This window comes from Microcebus murinus, chromosome 11 (genome assembly GCF_040939455.1).
Source record: "Microcebus murinus isolate Inina chromosome 11, M.murinus_Inina_mat1.0, whole genome shotgun sequence".
Lineage (NCBI taxonomy): Eukaryota > Metazoa > Chordata > Mammalia > Primates > Cheirogaleidae > Microcebus > Microcebus murinus.
The window spans coordinates 50635051-50649733 of record NC_134114.1 but is presented as its reverse complement, the minus strand read 5'-3'; the positions used below and the strand labels follow the sequence as shown (position 1 = coordinate 50649733).

Here is a 14683-nt window from a genome sequence, read left to right as displayed (position 1 = left end):
GTGTGAAAAGCAAGGAGATAGATGGATACATAATTGTCTGCTAGCCAGTAAGTATCTAAATGGTTCCTAAATCCTGGGTGTTCTTTTTTTTTTTTTAGACAGAGTCTCACTCTGTTGCCCAGGCTAGAGTGAGTGCCATGGCGTCAGCCTAGCTCACAGCAACCTCAAACTCCTGGGCTCAAGCGATCTTCTGCCTCAGCCTCCCGAGTAGCTGGGACTACAGGCATGCGCCACCATGCCCGGCTAACTTTTTCTATATATATTAGTTGACCAATTAATTTCTTTGTATTTATAGTAGAGACGGGGTCTCGCTCTTGCTCAGGCTGGTTTCAAACTCCTGACCTCAAGCAATCCGCCTGCCTCGGCCTCCCAGAGTGCTAGGATTACAGGCGTGAGCCACCGCGCCCGGCCTGGGTGTTCTTAAAAGTAGCAAATCCTTATCTCCCAAAAACTATTCTACAAAAGATTGACCATCTCTATTTCAGACTTTATTAGTGAGATTTCTCATGAATAGCACTGAAGTACTTACAGGTTTTAGATTAATTATGTTATGCCAGCCTCTTATTTTCAGTCATCTGCTAGAGTTGGATTGTACTGAGTCAACTGGGTCAATTAAAAATATTTTTAGAAATTTTGAGAGCTGGTTGTTAGTTGGTAGCTACAAAGTGGCCATGGTGGGGGTATTTATACCATGGAAATCAGCAAATACTACCAATGAGGGCTTTTTTTAAAAAAAAAAAAAAAAAAAAACAACCTTTTGGAGAGCTAATTTACCAGTATACCATCACTCCCATCATACATAGATGGGTTTAGGGAAATTAACAGATTTCTGGAGATCCAGATCTGTTTCATAATGAGTCATTTCAATCATAACCAAGACATTCTTCAATTCATTTTCTATATTAGAAGTATTTTTGTCCAACTTAATATGACTATCTTTTTTAAGGTAGTAATCTATTCAAGCATTAGCTCATCACATATAACAGATGTAAGTTAATCAAAACTCACGTACCTTTCTCCATTATATTCTTCTAGGGGAATTTCTTGAAAAGCATCCAAAGGAAATAAATGATGGTAAGACCGTGCCAAATGTGGAGCAGACACCAAAGTAAGACCTAACACATAAAGCAGAGAGACATGTTTAATAGCCCAAACCTCATAAAGGCAATGACTGAAAAGCCAATCAGCAGAAATGGGATGATTAGAAAAAAACAAAACAAACAAAAAAACAAAGGCTGAAAAGCCAAAAGTAAAACTTAGGCTACATATTTTCAAGTTCTTTTAGGATGGCAGGTATTCATTTCTTCAGTTTACCTGTGGCCATAAAAGGAGATTCAAAGATAACAGTCTTAGTTCTGTCATCTTGGGCTATTTGCTCACTTATAAATGAAATAAAATTCTGCAATTCTATTACGTTAGTTCCTCATTTTATGTATGTATGTATGTGTGTGTGTGTGTGTGTATATATATCTTATAAAGGTAAAAAACTGGAAAGATACCTACTAGATCCTTTGCATTGCCTCTAAAGCATATACTTTTTTCAGAAAGAGGATCGGGAAATTCTTCTAGAAGGCCATGTTTATTAGAAGTGGTACTAGGCATTCAATGAAAAAAGTAATCTATTTCTCTTTGCATAGATTAAATCCAGAAACGGGCAAAACTCTGTATTTACATTTATTTTGGCAACAATATAGATAAGTTATTCAAGATTAATTTATTGAATAATGAATAGTTGGTTTCTTACCACAGATTTTACATTCGACAGGTAGCTCACAGTACTTTGCCCGACACTGTGGACAGAAATAGCCTCCTAATGTAAGCCCTGGCTCCGTATTACTATCCAAATGTCTGTGGGGGGAAAAATTACTTTAAAAGGGTGATATATAAAGATACAAAAAGTTACAGCTAAAGAAAGTATGCTACCTTGATCTTAAAATCTTCGGTCTATTTTAAAACCTATTTAAAAGTCTATGTAGGCTGGGCACGGTTGCTAATGCTTGTAATCCTAGCAATCTGGGAGGCCGAGGGGGGAGGATCGTTTTGAGCTCAGGAGTTCGAGATCAGCCTGAGCTAGAGTGAGACCCCATCTCTACTAAAAAAATAGAAAGAAATTAGCTGGACAATTTAAAATATATAGAAAAAATTAGCCAGGCATAGTGGCACATGCCTGTAGTTCCAGCTACTTGGGAGGCTGAGACAAGAGGATCGAATGAGCCCAGGAGTTTGAAGTTGCCATGAGCTAGGCTGACGCTATGGCACTCTAGCAAGGACAACAGGGTGAGACTCTGTCTCAAAAAAAAAAAAAAAAAAGTCTTTAGAAATCTGTGAGTACATCTTATAGAGCTTACTTATACTATGTTCTTATTTTTGTCTTTTTTTCTCTGTTATTTTCAAGTTTCTATTATTGTCTTTGAATTCACTAATCTTTTCTTTTGTAGTGACTAATCTGTTAATCTCATCCAATTGTATTTTTCGTATCAAACACTGTATGCTTCATCTCTAGAAGTTTGATTTGGATCTTTTTCATACCTTCCACATCTGTTATCATTCTCATGTTCTCCTCTACATTCCTAAACATATAAAGGATAGTTATAATTGTTGTTTTAACATCTTTGTCTATTAATTCTATCAACTGTTATTTCTGGGTATGTTTCCATTCTATGAATTTTCTCCTTGTTATAGGTCATATTTTCCTTTGCATCCCTGGTAATTTTTGATTGGCTGCCAGACACTGTAAATTTTGCTTTGATTTGGGTGCTGGACTTTTTTTGGTATTCCCTTAAATATTTCAGGCTTTTTTCTGGAATATACTTAAATAACTTGGAAATAGTTATTGTTTAAATCTGTTTAAAATTTGCTTTTAAGCTTTGTTAGACTGATCCAGAACAGCTGTTAGTCTAGAATTAATTTGGTTCCATTACTGTGGACACCATTCAATGCCTGTCTTGCTAACAGGTCTCTCCACACAGACTTGTAAGACATGAACCTGCCCTATGCAAGCTCTGGGAATCGTTTTGTCTGCTGCTTTCTAGTGGTTCTTTCCCTGACTTCCATTAGTTTCCTCACATGAATGTGCTGATCAATATTCAGTTGATGACTCATGGGGCAAGTCTCTGCAGATCTCCAGAGAGTTCTCTCTGTGCAGCTCTTTCCTCTTCAGTACTCTGCCCTGCAAAATTATTGCCATCTCAGCCTTCTCAAATGCTGAACTTTGAGTCTCACTCTGTCACCCTGGGTAGAGTGCAGTGGCATCATCATAGCTCATTGCAGCATCAAACTCCTGGGCTCAAGTGATCCTCCTGCCTCAGCCTCCCAAGTAGCTAGGACTACAGGTGTGCACCACCATACCCAGCTAATCTTTTCTATTTTTGGCAGAGGTGGGGTCTCACTCTTGCTCAGGATGGTCTCAAATTCCTGAGCTCAAGCAATCCTCCCACCTTGGCTTCCCAGAGTGCTAGATTACAGGCGTGAGTCACCACGCCTGGGCCAAGAATTGCTTTCTTAAATTTAATTTTGTTTTATATTAATAATTATGTAAAACATAAAGCTTTAATGTTAAAACAAGGTACAATCATGTGCCACATAATGTTTTAGTCAACAATAAACTATACATACAATGGTAGTCCCATAAGATTATAATACTGTATTTTTATTGTACCTTTTCTATGTTTAAGTTTATTTAGATACACAAATACTGATCATTTTGTTACAATTGTCCACAGTATTCAGTACAGTAACATGCTGTACAGTTTGTAGCCTGAGAGGAATAGGCTGTACCATCTAGCCTAGGCTATGCCACCCAGGTATAAGCGTAAGTGTAAGTACACTCTGTGATGTTTCCACAACAATGATATCCTCTAATGATGGATTTCTCGGAATGGATCCCTATTGTTAAGTGACTCATGACTGTATATTCAGAAAAGTCTAGTGTCTATGCCTTTGCTTTTCTCTACACAAACACCACAGTAAGCTTTTATTTTTAGTTTTTACTATCTGTTTCCATTACTATCATTTTTATTAACAAAACAAGTATGTATATCTACTCACATCTCCACCCTCTTCTTAGATACTACAAACTTCTATCTTACTGTTTTACTTAGTAATATATTCTGAAGATCAAGCCATAGAAATATAGAGAGTCATCATTCCTTTTTACAGCTACACAGAAGGTAATCTTTTATAAAAGTCACAACATTTCAGGCCCATCTTTGTCATTTATAACTTAGAGGAAGGAATTAAAAATGAAAAAAACATCATCACTGACAATTTCAAGGTCTTTACTTACGCCATGCTGAAAGAGGGTTTTGCATCTTGATCAGACAAAGAAGCAATGGTGTGCTGAGGAAATCCTTCATAGAAGAAAAACGTATCACTTTCTTTTTCCAAGGAAAGAACAGGACTAGGAACCTAAAAATGCTCCTATCAAAAAGCCAACAAAGTTGTACAAAAGATCTCTTTCCTATCTCTTAGGCATGCTTATTATATATAGCATGATGAAACTGACCATAATTCCAAGCTACAAGAAAAAGTAGAGGAAATGGGGGAAAGAACTGTCTTTACACATGACCTCAGAATATGAAGCTCATGTCTATATTTTGTAAGTTAATAATGATTTGCACTCCTTTTTAAAAAGAAAAAGTTTATAATTTTTACATGGCTTCTGATACAACTAAAGCTTATATTACATAGTTCACCTTCACTTTAAGCATATACTTCTGTATTTACAGTTTGGGGATGCCAAATCTTTCATGTAATTTGTTTTCCATATATAATTTTAAATTTTGAAAACATGTCCAGGAAAATCAGAAACAATTTAAAAAAAGAGATTTCATCACATAAATACTTTAAATCTGTATATCAATACAAATCAATAAAAGTAAAGGTAAATAACCAGCTAGAAAAATACTTGTATCAGTTGATTAAGATAGGGTTGATATTCCTAAAGGACTCCAGCGAATCAATTTAAAGAATAAATTGTAAATTTAAATAATAACTTTAAAATGGGCTAAGGAAATATATCAGTAAATCACAAAAGATTAGCCAACATAATACCTAAAATATACTGAGTGTTTACATCAAACATTATTCTAAATGTTTAATCTGTATTAACTCAATCCTTGCAGTACACAAGGAGGTAGATGTTGATACCATTTTAGAGATGAAAAAACAGAGGAAAGAGAGGTTGACCAGCAATATAAATACCCAAAAACAACTTAGAAAAGCATTCCATCTCACTGACATTTTAAAAACAAGCATATTAAACAAGGAGATTCTTTTTTTTTTTTATAGACAGTCATACTCTGTTGCCTGGGCTAGAGTGCAGCAGCATCAGCCTAGCTCACAGCAACCTCAAACTCCTGGGCTCAGGCAATCCTACTGCCTCAGCCTCCCAAGTAGCTGGGACTTCAGGCTTGTACCACCATGCCTGGCTAATTTTTTCTATATATTTTAGTTGGCCAATTAATTTCTTTCTATTTTTGGTAGAGACGGGCTCTCACTCTTGCTCAGGCTGGTTTCGAACTCCTGACTTCGAGCAATCCACCCATCTCGGCCTCCCAGAGTGCTAGGATTATAGGAGTGAGCCACTGCCCAGCCAAGGAGATTCTTCTTACATTTAAAAAGCTATGCCAGCTGGGCGCAGTGGCTCATGCCTGTAATCCTAGCACTCTGGGAGGCCAAGGCAGGCAGACTTGCTCGAGGTCTGTAGTTCGAAACCAACCTGAACACGAGCAAGACCCAGTCTCTACTATAAATAGAAAGAAATTAATTGGCCAACTAAATATATAGAAAAAATTAGCTGGGCATGGTGGTGCATGCCTGTAGTCCCAGCTACTTGGGAGGCTGAGGTGGGAGGATCGCTTGAGTCCAGGAGTTTGAGGTTGCTATGAGCTAGGCTGACGCCATGGCACTCACTTTATCCTGGGCAACAAAGTGAGACTCTGTCTCAAATAAATAAATAAATAAATAAATAGCTATGCCTTTTTTCAATATGAATGTAATAAATATTCATTATAAAATTTTTGGAAAATAGAGGAAAACAAATTTAAAAAAAATGATCTAGGCTTTGGATCTTAAAGTCAACTTATTCAAAAAAAAAAAAAAGATCCAGGTTGGGCATGGTAGCTTCATGCCTGTAATACTAGCACTTTGGGAGGCTGAGACAGGAGGATCACTTGAGGCCAGGAGTAGGACACCCGTCTGAGTAACATAGCAAGACCCATCTCCACAAAAAATTTTTAAAAATTAAAAAATTAATAAAAAGTAAATTAAAAAATTTAAAAATGATCCAAAACCAACTATTCTCCTTCACCTAAAAAAAAAAAAATCACTTTGAGCAATTTGGTATATTTCCCTGTGGTCTTTGCAGTTTGTGTTACATAGCTGCTTTGAACATACAGAACGGAGGACTTTTTAGTTTATTTTTTTTTTTTAATTTTTTCTTTTTCTTCCTCTGTCACCCCAACTAGAATGCTGTGGCATCATAATAGCTCACAGCAACTTCCAACTCCTCAGCTCAAATGATCCTCCTGCCTCAGCCTCCTGAGTAGCTGGGACTAAATTTGTACGCTCCCATGCCTGGCTAATTTTTCTATTTTTGTCTCACGCTTGCTCAGGCTGGTTTCAAAGTCCTGGGCTCAAGCAGTCCTCCTGCTTCAGCCTCCCAGAGTGTGAGGATTACAGGCATGAGCCACTGAGTCCAGCCTTAAAACATTTCTTAACAAAAGTATTTCTCTATAAACACAGTGTCTTTATACCTTGCTAGCCTTAAAAACAAATAAAGCCAATAGTGCTCTCTAATGGAGTATAGGAAGTTTTAATTTTCTTTTTATTTCTCTATATTTTTCAAAATTGCTTCAATAAGCATATTTTTCCTAATTATAAAACACTTAAGTTAAGGGCCGGGTGTGGTGGCTCACTCCTGTAATCCTAGCACTCTGGGAGGCCGAAGCGGGCAGATTGCTTGAGGTCAGGAGGTCGAAACCAGCCTGAGCGAGACCCCGTCTCTACTAAAAATAGAAAGAAATTAATTGACCAACTAAAAATATATATACAAAAAAACTAGCTGGGCATGGTGGCGCATGCCTGTAGTTCCAGCTGTAGTTCCAGAAGGCTGAGGCAGTAGGATCACTTGAGCCCAGGAGATTGAGGTTGCTGTGAGCTAGGCTGATGCCATGGCACTCACTCTAGCCTGGGCAATAAAGTGAGACTCTGCCTCAAAAAAAAAAAGCAAAAAAAACAAAACACTTAAGTTAAAAAAAATTCTTAAATGTTAAAATGATAGCTGTGCAACTGAAAACAAAGTGTAAGTTGAGCCAAAATATGTATTTTCAAAAGCCATAAAATAAACACTTACCCATACGAATAAGTGAGCATTCAGAACTTGAGCTGGCAGGTGGAGGACTAACGTGATGTGTTAGCAATTCTTTGTAATGGCTTTCATCTAAAATAACATGGTATGTGCCTAGCAAGATGAAAAGTTAAAAAAAAAAATCAGACTTGCAGACAAAAGTATGAAGTATAACTTCAATGTAATTCTAAAAAAGTTTTCTCATCTGAAAATGTACATTTTCAAAATAATAATTTTAGCTGAATTATTTTTAAAAAAAACCTTATTTAAATATCTCTAAATCAACTTCTTTAGACATAACTGTTATTACAATTTCATTACAGACAAGTTATGAAACCTTCACAAAGTATTACATATGGTGAAATTTCTAGCTTTCCAGGAGTTATAAAACTTCCTCTAAACATTGGAGCATCATGAGTGAGAAAAAAAAAACCAAACACTGACATAACTACTGAAAATTCCTTGTATTTTGAAATAATTTTTTATAGAATCAATGATATATTTAAGATGATTGCTCATATTTTGGACTACCAGATATGAACTGATTTAAGTTTAGTAGCTTAAAACAGATTAAAATATCCTAATTAATAAATTATTTCTTATAGTTATTTTGAATAAATATTGAAGATATTAGATACATACCACCAGTTTCTCGAGCAAGTACAGTGCAAACTCGAACCTCCGCAGACAATCCAATAACAGACACTCTAATTTTAGCTGCTTTTAGGGTCTTTGTAAAGTCCAAGTAAACAATCGGTTTTAGGGAAAGAAGAAAAATATTTAAGAATTGATATATTTGAAAAATAAAGAATGCCCTGAAAACTAGTCATGAATTCACTACAGAATTCATTTTAGAGTTGTAACTTTGCCAAGTGACAGAACTATTGCAAAATAAAATAAACAACAGAGTTGAAACTTTGGTCTTGATTTATTGAGTCTACCTTGATTAGATCATAAATATTAGATGGATCGCAAGTTGTAAGGCTGCTGAAGATGATTAGGACTTCTCTACTTGTATGTCCAGGCATGTGTCTAAAAAAAGATAAAATATACTCCAATTAGGTATAAGAAATTATACTAGTGAAAAATTTACCAAGAATAGTACATATAGGTTTACACATTTAGACTACAAAATACCTCATTTGTTTAAACACTGCAAGGAAAACCTGTGAGTATATTCGAAACATTTTTATGTAAATTTTCAAAAATGAGCTACACAAACAAAACATTATTGATTCATTTAATGATTATTTATCGAGTTCTCTCTTATGTTCTGGGGGCTGAGTGACAAACAAGACCAATAAGATTCCTGATGTCACAAAGCTTACAGTCTAGTAGGTTTGTTTTATACAAAGTCTAAAGTGTGCGCTGAGAAATAGGACAGTATCATATGGATCAACTTTAAAGTGTATAGGTGTGGATTAACAATAGTAACTCACTTCTTCCTTAAAGACTATATAGTAGTCCCTCCTTATCTGCAGGGGATACACTACAAGACCCTCAATGGATGCCTGAAACTATGGTACTGAACCCTATATATCCACTTATCTCTTGGTATCCTTGGTTGGGGGGCGTGGTGGGGGTTGGTTCCAGGACCTCCTGAGGATAACAAAATCCAAAGATGCCCAAGTCCCTTATATAAAATGAGTAGTATTTCCATATAATCTATGTGCATCCTCCCATATACTTTAAGTCATCTCTAGATTACTTACATTACCTGATACAATGTATGCTACTATTTAAATAGTTGTTACCCTGCATTGCTATCCTGTAATGACAAGAAAAAAAATCTGTACCTGTTCAGCACAACACCGCTGTTGTTTTCAAATATTTACAATCTGTAGTTGGTTGAATCCACAGATGTAGAACCCGTGGATACAGAGAGCTAATTGTATTATATTATTTTCTTATACGGGCATATCTTGCAGATACCTCGGGTTTGGTTCCAGACCACCACAATAAATATCACAAGAAAGCAAGTCATATAATTTTTTCATTTCCCACTGCATATAAAAGTTATATTTACACGATAGTGTAGCCTATTAAGTGTGCAGTAACATTACATCTGAAAAAACAATATGTAATACATATCTTAATTTAAAAAATACTTTTATGGCTAAAAATGTTAACAATCATCTGAGTCATAATCTTTTTTGCTGTCTTGCCTTGAAGTTGACAGCTGCTGACTTATCGGGGTGATAGCTGCTAAAAATTGTGGTGGTTGTGGCAATTTCTTAAAATAAGACAACCAAAAGTTTGGAGCATCAATCGACTCTTCCTTTCATGAAAGATTTCTCTGTAGCATGTGATGCCATTTGATAGCATTTTACCCACAGGAGAACTTCTTCCAAAATGAGAGTGAGAGTCAATTGTCTTAAATCCTGCCACTGGTTTATCAACTAAGTTTATGGCATAGTCTGAATCCTTTGTTGCCACTTCAACAATGTTCACAGCATCTTCACCAGAAGCAGACTCCATCTCAAGAAATTGCTTTCTGGCCAGGCGCAGTGGCTCACACCTCTAATCCTAGCACTCTGGGAAGCCAAGGCGGCAGGATTGCTTGAGCTCAGGAGTTCAAGCAAGAGTTCCAGCCTGAGCAAGAGCGAGACCCCATCTCTACCATAAATAGAAAGAAATTAGCCAAACAACTAAAAGTAGAAAAAATTAGTTGGGCACGGTGGCACATGCCTGTAGTCCCAGCTACTCGGGAGGCTGAGGCAGGAGGATGCTTGAGCCCAGAAGTCTGAGGTTGCTGTGAGCTAAGCTGATGCCACGGCACTCTAGCCCAGGCAAGAGAGTGAAGCTGTCTCAAAAAATTAAAAAAGCCGCTTTCTTTGCTCATCCATAATGTTTAAGCATGAGATTGCAGCAATTCAATCACATCTGCAGGCTCTACTTCTAATTCTAGTTCTCTTGCTATTTCTACCACAGCTATCGTTCCTTCTTCCACTAAGTCTTAAGCCCCTCAAAATCATCCATGAAATAAACTTCTTCCAAACTCCTGTTAATATTAATATTTTAACCTCCTCCCATGAATCACAAAGGTTAACAGCATCTAGACAGTGAATCCTTTCCAGAAGATTTTCAAGTGACTTTGCCCAGATCCATCAGAAGAATCATTACCTATGGCAGCTAAGCCTTATAAAATGTAATTCTTAATTAATAACAATTGAAGGTCAAATTACTCCTTGATCCATGGGTTGCAGAAGGGATTATTGTATTAATAGGCATGAAAATAACATTAATTTTGTTATACATCTCCATCAAAGCTCTATGTGACTATGCTGTATGTCCATTGGGTATTTTTTTTTATTCAAGACAGAATCTCACTCTGTTGCTCAGTCTAGAGTGCCGTGGCGTCAGCCTAGCTTACAGCAACCTCAAACTCCTGGGCTCAAGCAATCCTTCTGCTTCAGCCTCCCAAGTAGCTGGGACTGTACAGGCATGCACCACCATGCCCAGCTAATTTTTTCTATATATTTTTAGTTGTCCAGCCCGTTTCTTTCTATTTTTTGTAGAGACAAGGTCTCACTTTTGCTCAAGCTGGTCTCGAACTCCTGAGCTCAAACAATCCTCCCGCCTGGGCCTCCCAGAGTGCTAGGATTACAAGTGTGAGCCATCACTCCTGGCCTAGATGCATTGTTGATGAAAAATATTTTGAAAAGAACCTTTTTTTGAGTAGTAGATATTAATAAATCTCAGTACTTAGTAAACCATTCTGTAAACAGATGTGCTGTCATCTAGGCTTTCTTAGTCCATTTATAGAGCACAGGCAGAGTAGATTTAGCATAATTCTTAAGGGCCCTAGGATTTTCAGACTTCAACTTTAAGTCATCAGCTACATTAACCCCTAATATAAGAGTCAACCTGTCCTTTGAAGCGTTGAAGCCAGGCAGTGACTTCTCTCTAGCTATTAAAGTGCTAGATGGCATCTTTTTCCAGTAAAAGGCTGTTTTATCTACAGTGAAAATCTGTTGTTTAGTGTAGCCACTTTCATCCATGATCTTAGCTAGATCTTCTGGATAACTTGTTGCAGCTTCTACCTCAGCCCTTGCTGCTTCATTTTGCACTTTTATGTTATAGAGACAGCTTCTGAAACCTCATGAACCAACGTCTGCTAGCTTCAAGCTTTTCTTCTGCAGATTCCTTACCTCTCTCAGCCTTCAGAGAATTGAAGAGAATTAGGGCCTTGCTCTGGATTAGGCTTTGGCTTAAGGAAATGTTGTGGCTGGTTTGATCTTCTGTTCAGACCACTGAAACTTTCTCCCTATCAGCAATATGGCTGTTTCACTTTCTTATCATTTGTGTGTTCACTGAAATAACACTTTTTTTCCCCTCAGAATTCTCATAGTTTATTCATTAGCTGAAAGTTAAATAAGAAAGAAGCCTAGATGTAATGCCTATTACTGGTTATCACATAAAATATCATCAGATCATGGCTGATCTGGCTGGGGGCTCAGATACAGCTCATCAACTAGAAAGACAGAGTATAATCAGCTTGCACTTTGGGATGTTCAATTTTTCAAATCAACCTATGACACCTTAGGAATATTTAAAATAATTTTTATCACTTTCACCATTTAATTTCCCTCAAAAACTTTTCCTTTGCATTCACAAATCGGCTAACTGGCACAAGAAGCCTAGCTTTCAGCCTATCTTGATTTTTGGCATGCCTTCCTCACTAAGCTTAATCATTTCTAGTCTTTAATTTAAAGTGACAGAGGTTGAGACTCTTCTTTTCACTTGAAAACTTAGAGGTCACTGGAGGGTTATTATTATAATTGGCCTAATTTCAATATTATGTCTTAGGGAATAGGGAGGCCGGAGGAGAGTGAGGGAGATGGGGGAATGTACATGGGGGCTGGTGGGATAGTCAGAACACATGCAATATTTATTAAGTTTACCATCTTTCATGGGTGTGGTTTGTGGTACCCCTCAAATTATAATAGTAACACCAAATGTCACTAATCATAAATCACCATAATACATATGATAATGAAAAATTTTGAAATAACGTGAGAATTACCAAAATGTGACACGGAGATACAAAGTGAGCACATGCTGTTGGAAAAATGGTGCTAAGAGACTTGCTTGCTGCAGAGTTGCCACAAACTTTCAATTTTTAAAAAAATGCAGTATCAGGCCGGGCGCGGTGGCTCACACCTATAATCCTAGCACTCTGGGAGGCCGAGGCGGGCGGATTGCTCGAGGTCAGGAGTTCGAAACCAGCCTGAGCAAGAGCGAGACCCCGTCTCTACTATAAATGGAAACAAATTAATTGGCCAACTAATATATATAGAAAAAATTAGCCTGGCATGGTGGCATATGCCTGTAGTCCCAGCTACTCGGGAGGCTGAGGCAGGAGGATTGCTTGAGCCCAGGAGTTAGTTTGAGGTTGCTGTGAGCTAGGCTGACGCCACGGCACTCACTCTAGCCTGGGCAACAAAGCGAGACCCTGTCTCAAAAAAAAAAAAAAAAATGCAGTATCTATAGAGCTCAATAAAGCAAAGCACAGGCTGTACTTGGTGGCTTCTATCACTCTGGGAGGCCAAGGCAGGAAGATCACTTGAGCCCAGAAGTTCGAGACCAGCTAAGCAAGAGTAAGATCCCATCTCTACAAAAATTAGAAATATTAGCTAGCAGTAGGGGCATGCCCCTGTAGTCCCAGCTCCTTGGGAGGCTGAGGCAGGAGGATCCCTTGAGCCCAGGTTACAGTGAACTGTGATGAGGCCACTGCACTCCTGCCTGGGCAACAGAGTGAGACTCTGTCTCAAAAAAAAAAAAAACCCCGGCAATAAAAAAAGCAAAGCTCAGTAAAATGAGGTATACCTGTACATACATACCTATAATAAAGTTTAATTTATAAATTAGGCACAGTAAGAGATTAATAACAATAATAATAGAACAATTATAATAATATGCCATCGTCACTACTCTTGTGCTTTGGGGCTACTATTAAGTTAAATAAGGGTTACTTGAACACAAGCACTGCAGTACCAGGACAGTCCATCTGATAACCAAGGAGGCTAAGTGACTAATAAGCGGGTAGCAGATACACTATGGATATATAAGACAAAGGGATGATTCATATTCCAGGCAGGACAGAGGAGAAAGGTGTAAGATTTCATCATGCTATTCAGAATGGCATGCAATTTAAAATTTGTTAATTGTTTATTTTGGGAGTTTTCCATGTAACATTTTAGTGCCATGCACAACTGAAACTGTGGAGAGCAAAACTGCAGATAAGGGGGGGAATGCTATAATTTATCCTCATATTTATTTAGAGTCATAATAATCATAAATATTAGTCCTGTAAGCCATATAATTAAATGATGGCTTGTGGGGTTTTAAGATATGCTGAGCTGTTTTCACCTACGCTAGAGATTTCTATGCATTCTGGAGCAATTTTATCAGTTACAGCTTTCCTGCTTACATATTCATTGTTACACTCTCAGCTCCCACTTGAAGACCCTGCTATTGTGCTTACCTTCATTACAGGTGTTACCTCTTTCTCCTCTACTTCAAAACTATAAAAACACCTATTATATAAAGGTATAAAGTCTGAGCCAGGGCAGACTATCCAGAGATAAAATATATCAGCTTAAACTATTTTGAATATTTCCTTTGGGGTCTTAGCTATACTCCACATACCTGAACTTGTCAGAAAAGTATGCTATTAACTTACAGACATATTACAAAATCAATTAATAAATGTAAATAAAGGTACAACCAACTCACAAGTATTATACCACACTAAATTCCATACATAATCCATTTCAATAAGATATTTTTCCATCAACATATTTCTTTGTAGTATTGATACTGCCTACAGTTTTAATAATATTTTTCTAGAACCATTACAGATATACCTCACCTACTAAAATGTGAAAAATTACTGACAAACATCATACTAAATATCATAAATGACAATACATATTTTTCCTAGTTAATGATTTTGTTATAGCTGGGTTTGTGAAGACCCATATTAACACACTATCATTTTAACTTAACTCATACAAAGAACTTCTAAATCAATTATAAATAATAAATGTAAAATACTCACTTTAGAGTTTGCATAGCTATGCTTAAGGAATTATAAAGAGATGGTTCTCCATGGCAGGTCATATCTACAGCTTTCTTCAGGGATGCTATGTGTTTCCTTGGGTTACCTAAAATAGACATAAAATAATATACTTTCAATAAAATCCTACAATATACATTGTAAAAATGTATGTTTCCCTCAAATTTACATACCTATGATGTTAAATAACAGAATCCCTTCAATTTATATTTCTAGCAAGTTGCACTTTTATCAGAAATATTTAGTAGTCTCAT

At 36.9% G+C, this 14683-nt stretch overlaps 1 protein-coding gene across 6 annotated transcripts in view; it reads right to left on the bottom strand.

Annotated features, from left to right (window-relative positions):
• LOC105881469 (general transcription factor IIH subunit 2) overlaps positions 1-14683 on the bottom strand; it is a 39629-nt gene that overhangs the window by 10119 nt on the left and 14827 nt on the right. For all 6 annotated transcript variants that reach the window (XM_076008091.1, XM_076008093.1, XM_076008096.1 and 3 more), the window contains 7 exons: positions 14412-14517; positions 8290-8380; positions 7991-8078; positions 7355-7462; positions 4286-4349; positions 1745-1848; positions 1013-1115 (listed from right to left, as the gene is read on the bottom strand). In XM_076008091.1, coding sequence (XP_075864206.1) covers positions 1013-1115; positions 1745-1848; positions 4286-4349; positions 7355-7462; positions 7991-8078; positions 8290-8380; positions 14412-14517 — 664 coding nt within the window. The remainder of the gene's footprint in view (positions 1-1012; positions 1116-1744; positions 1849-4285; positions 4350-7354; positions 7463-7990; positions 8079-8289; positions 8381-14411; positions 14518-14683) is intronic.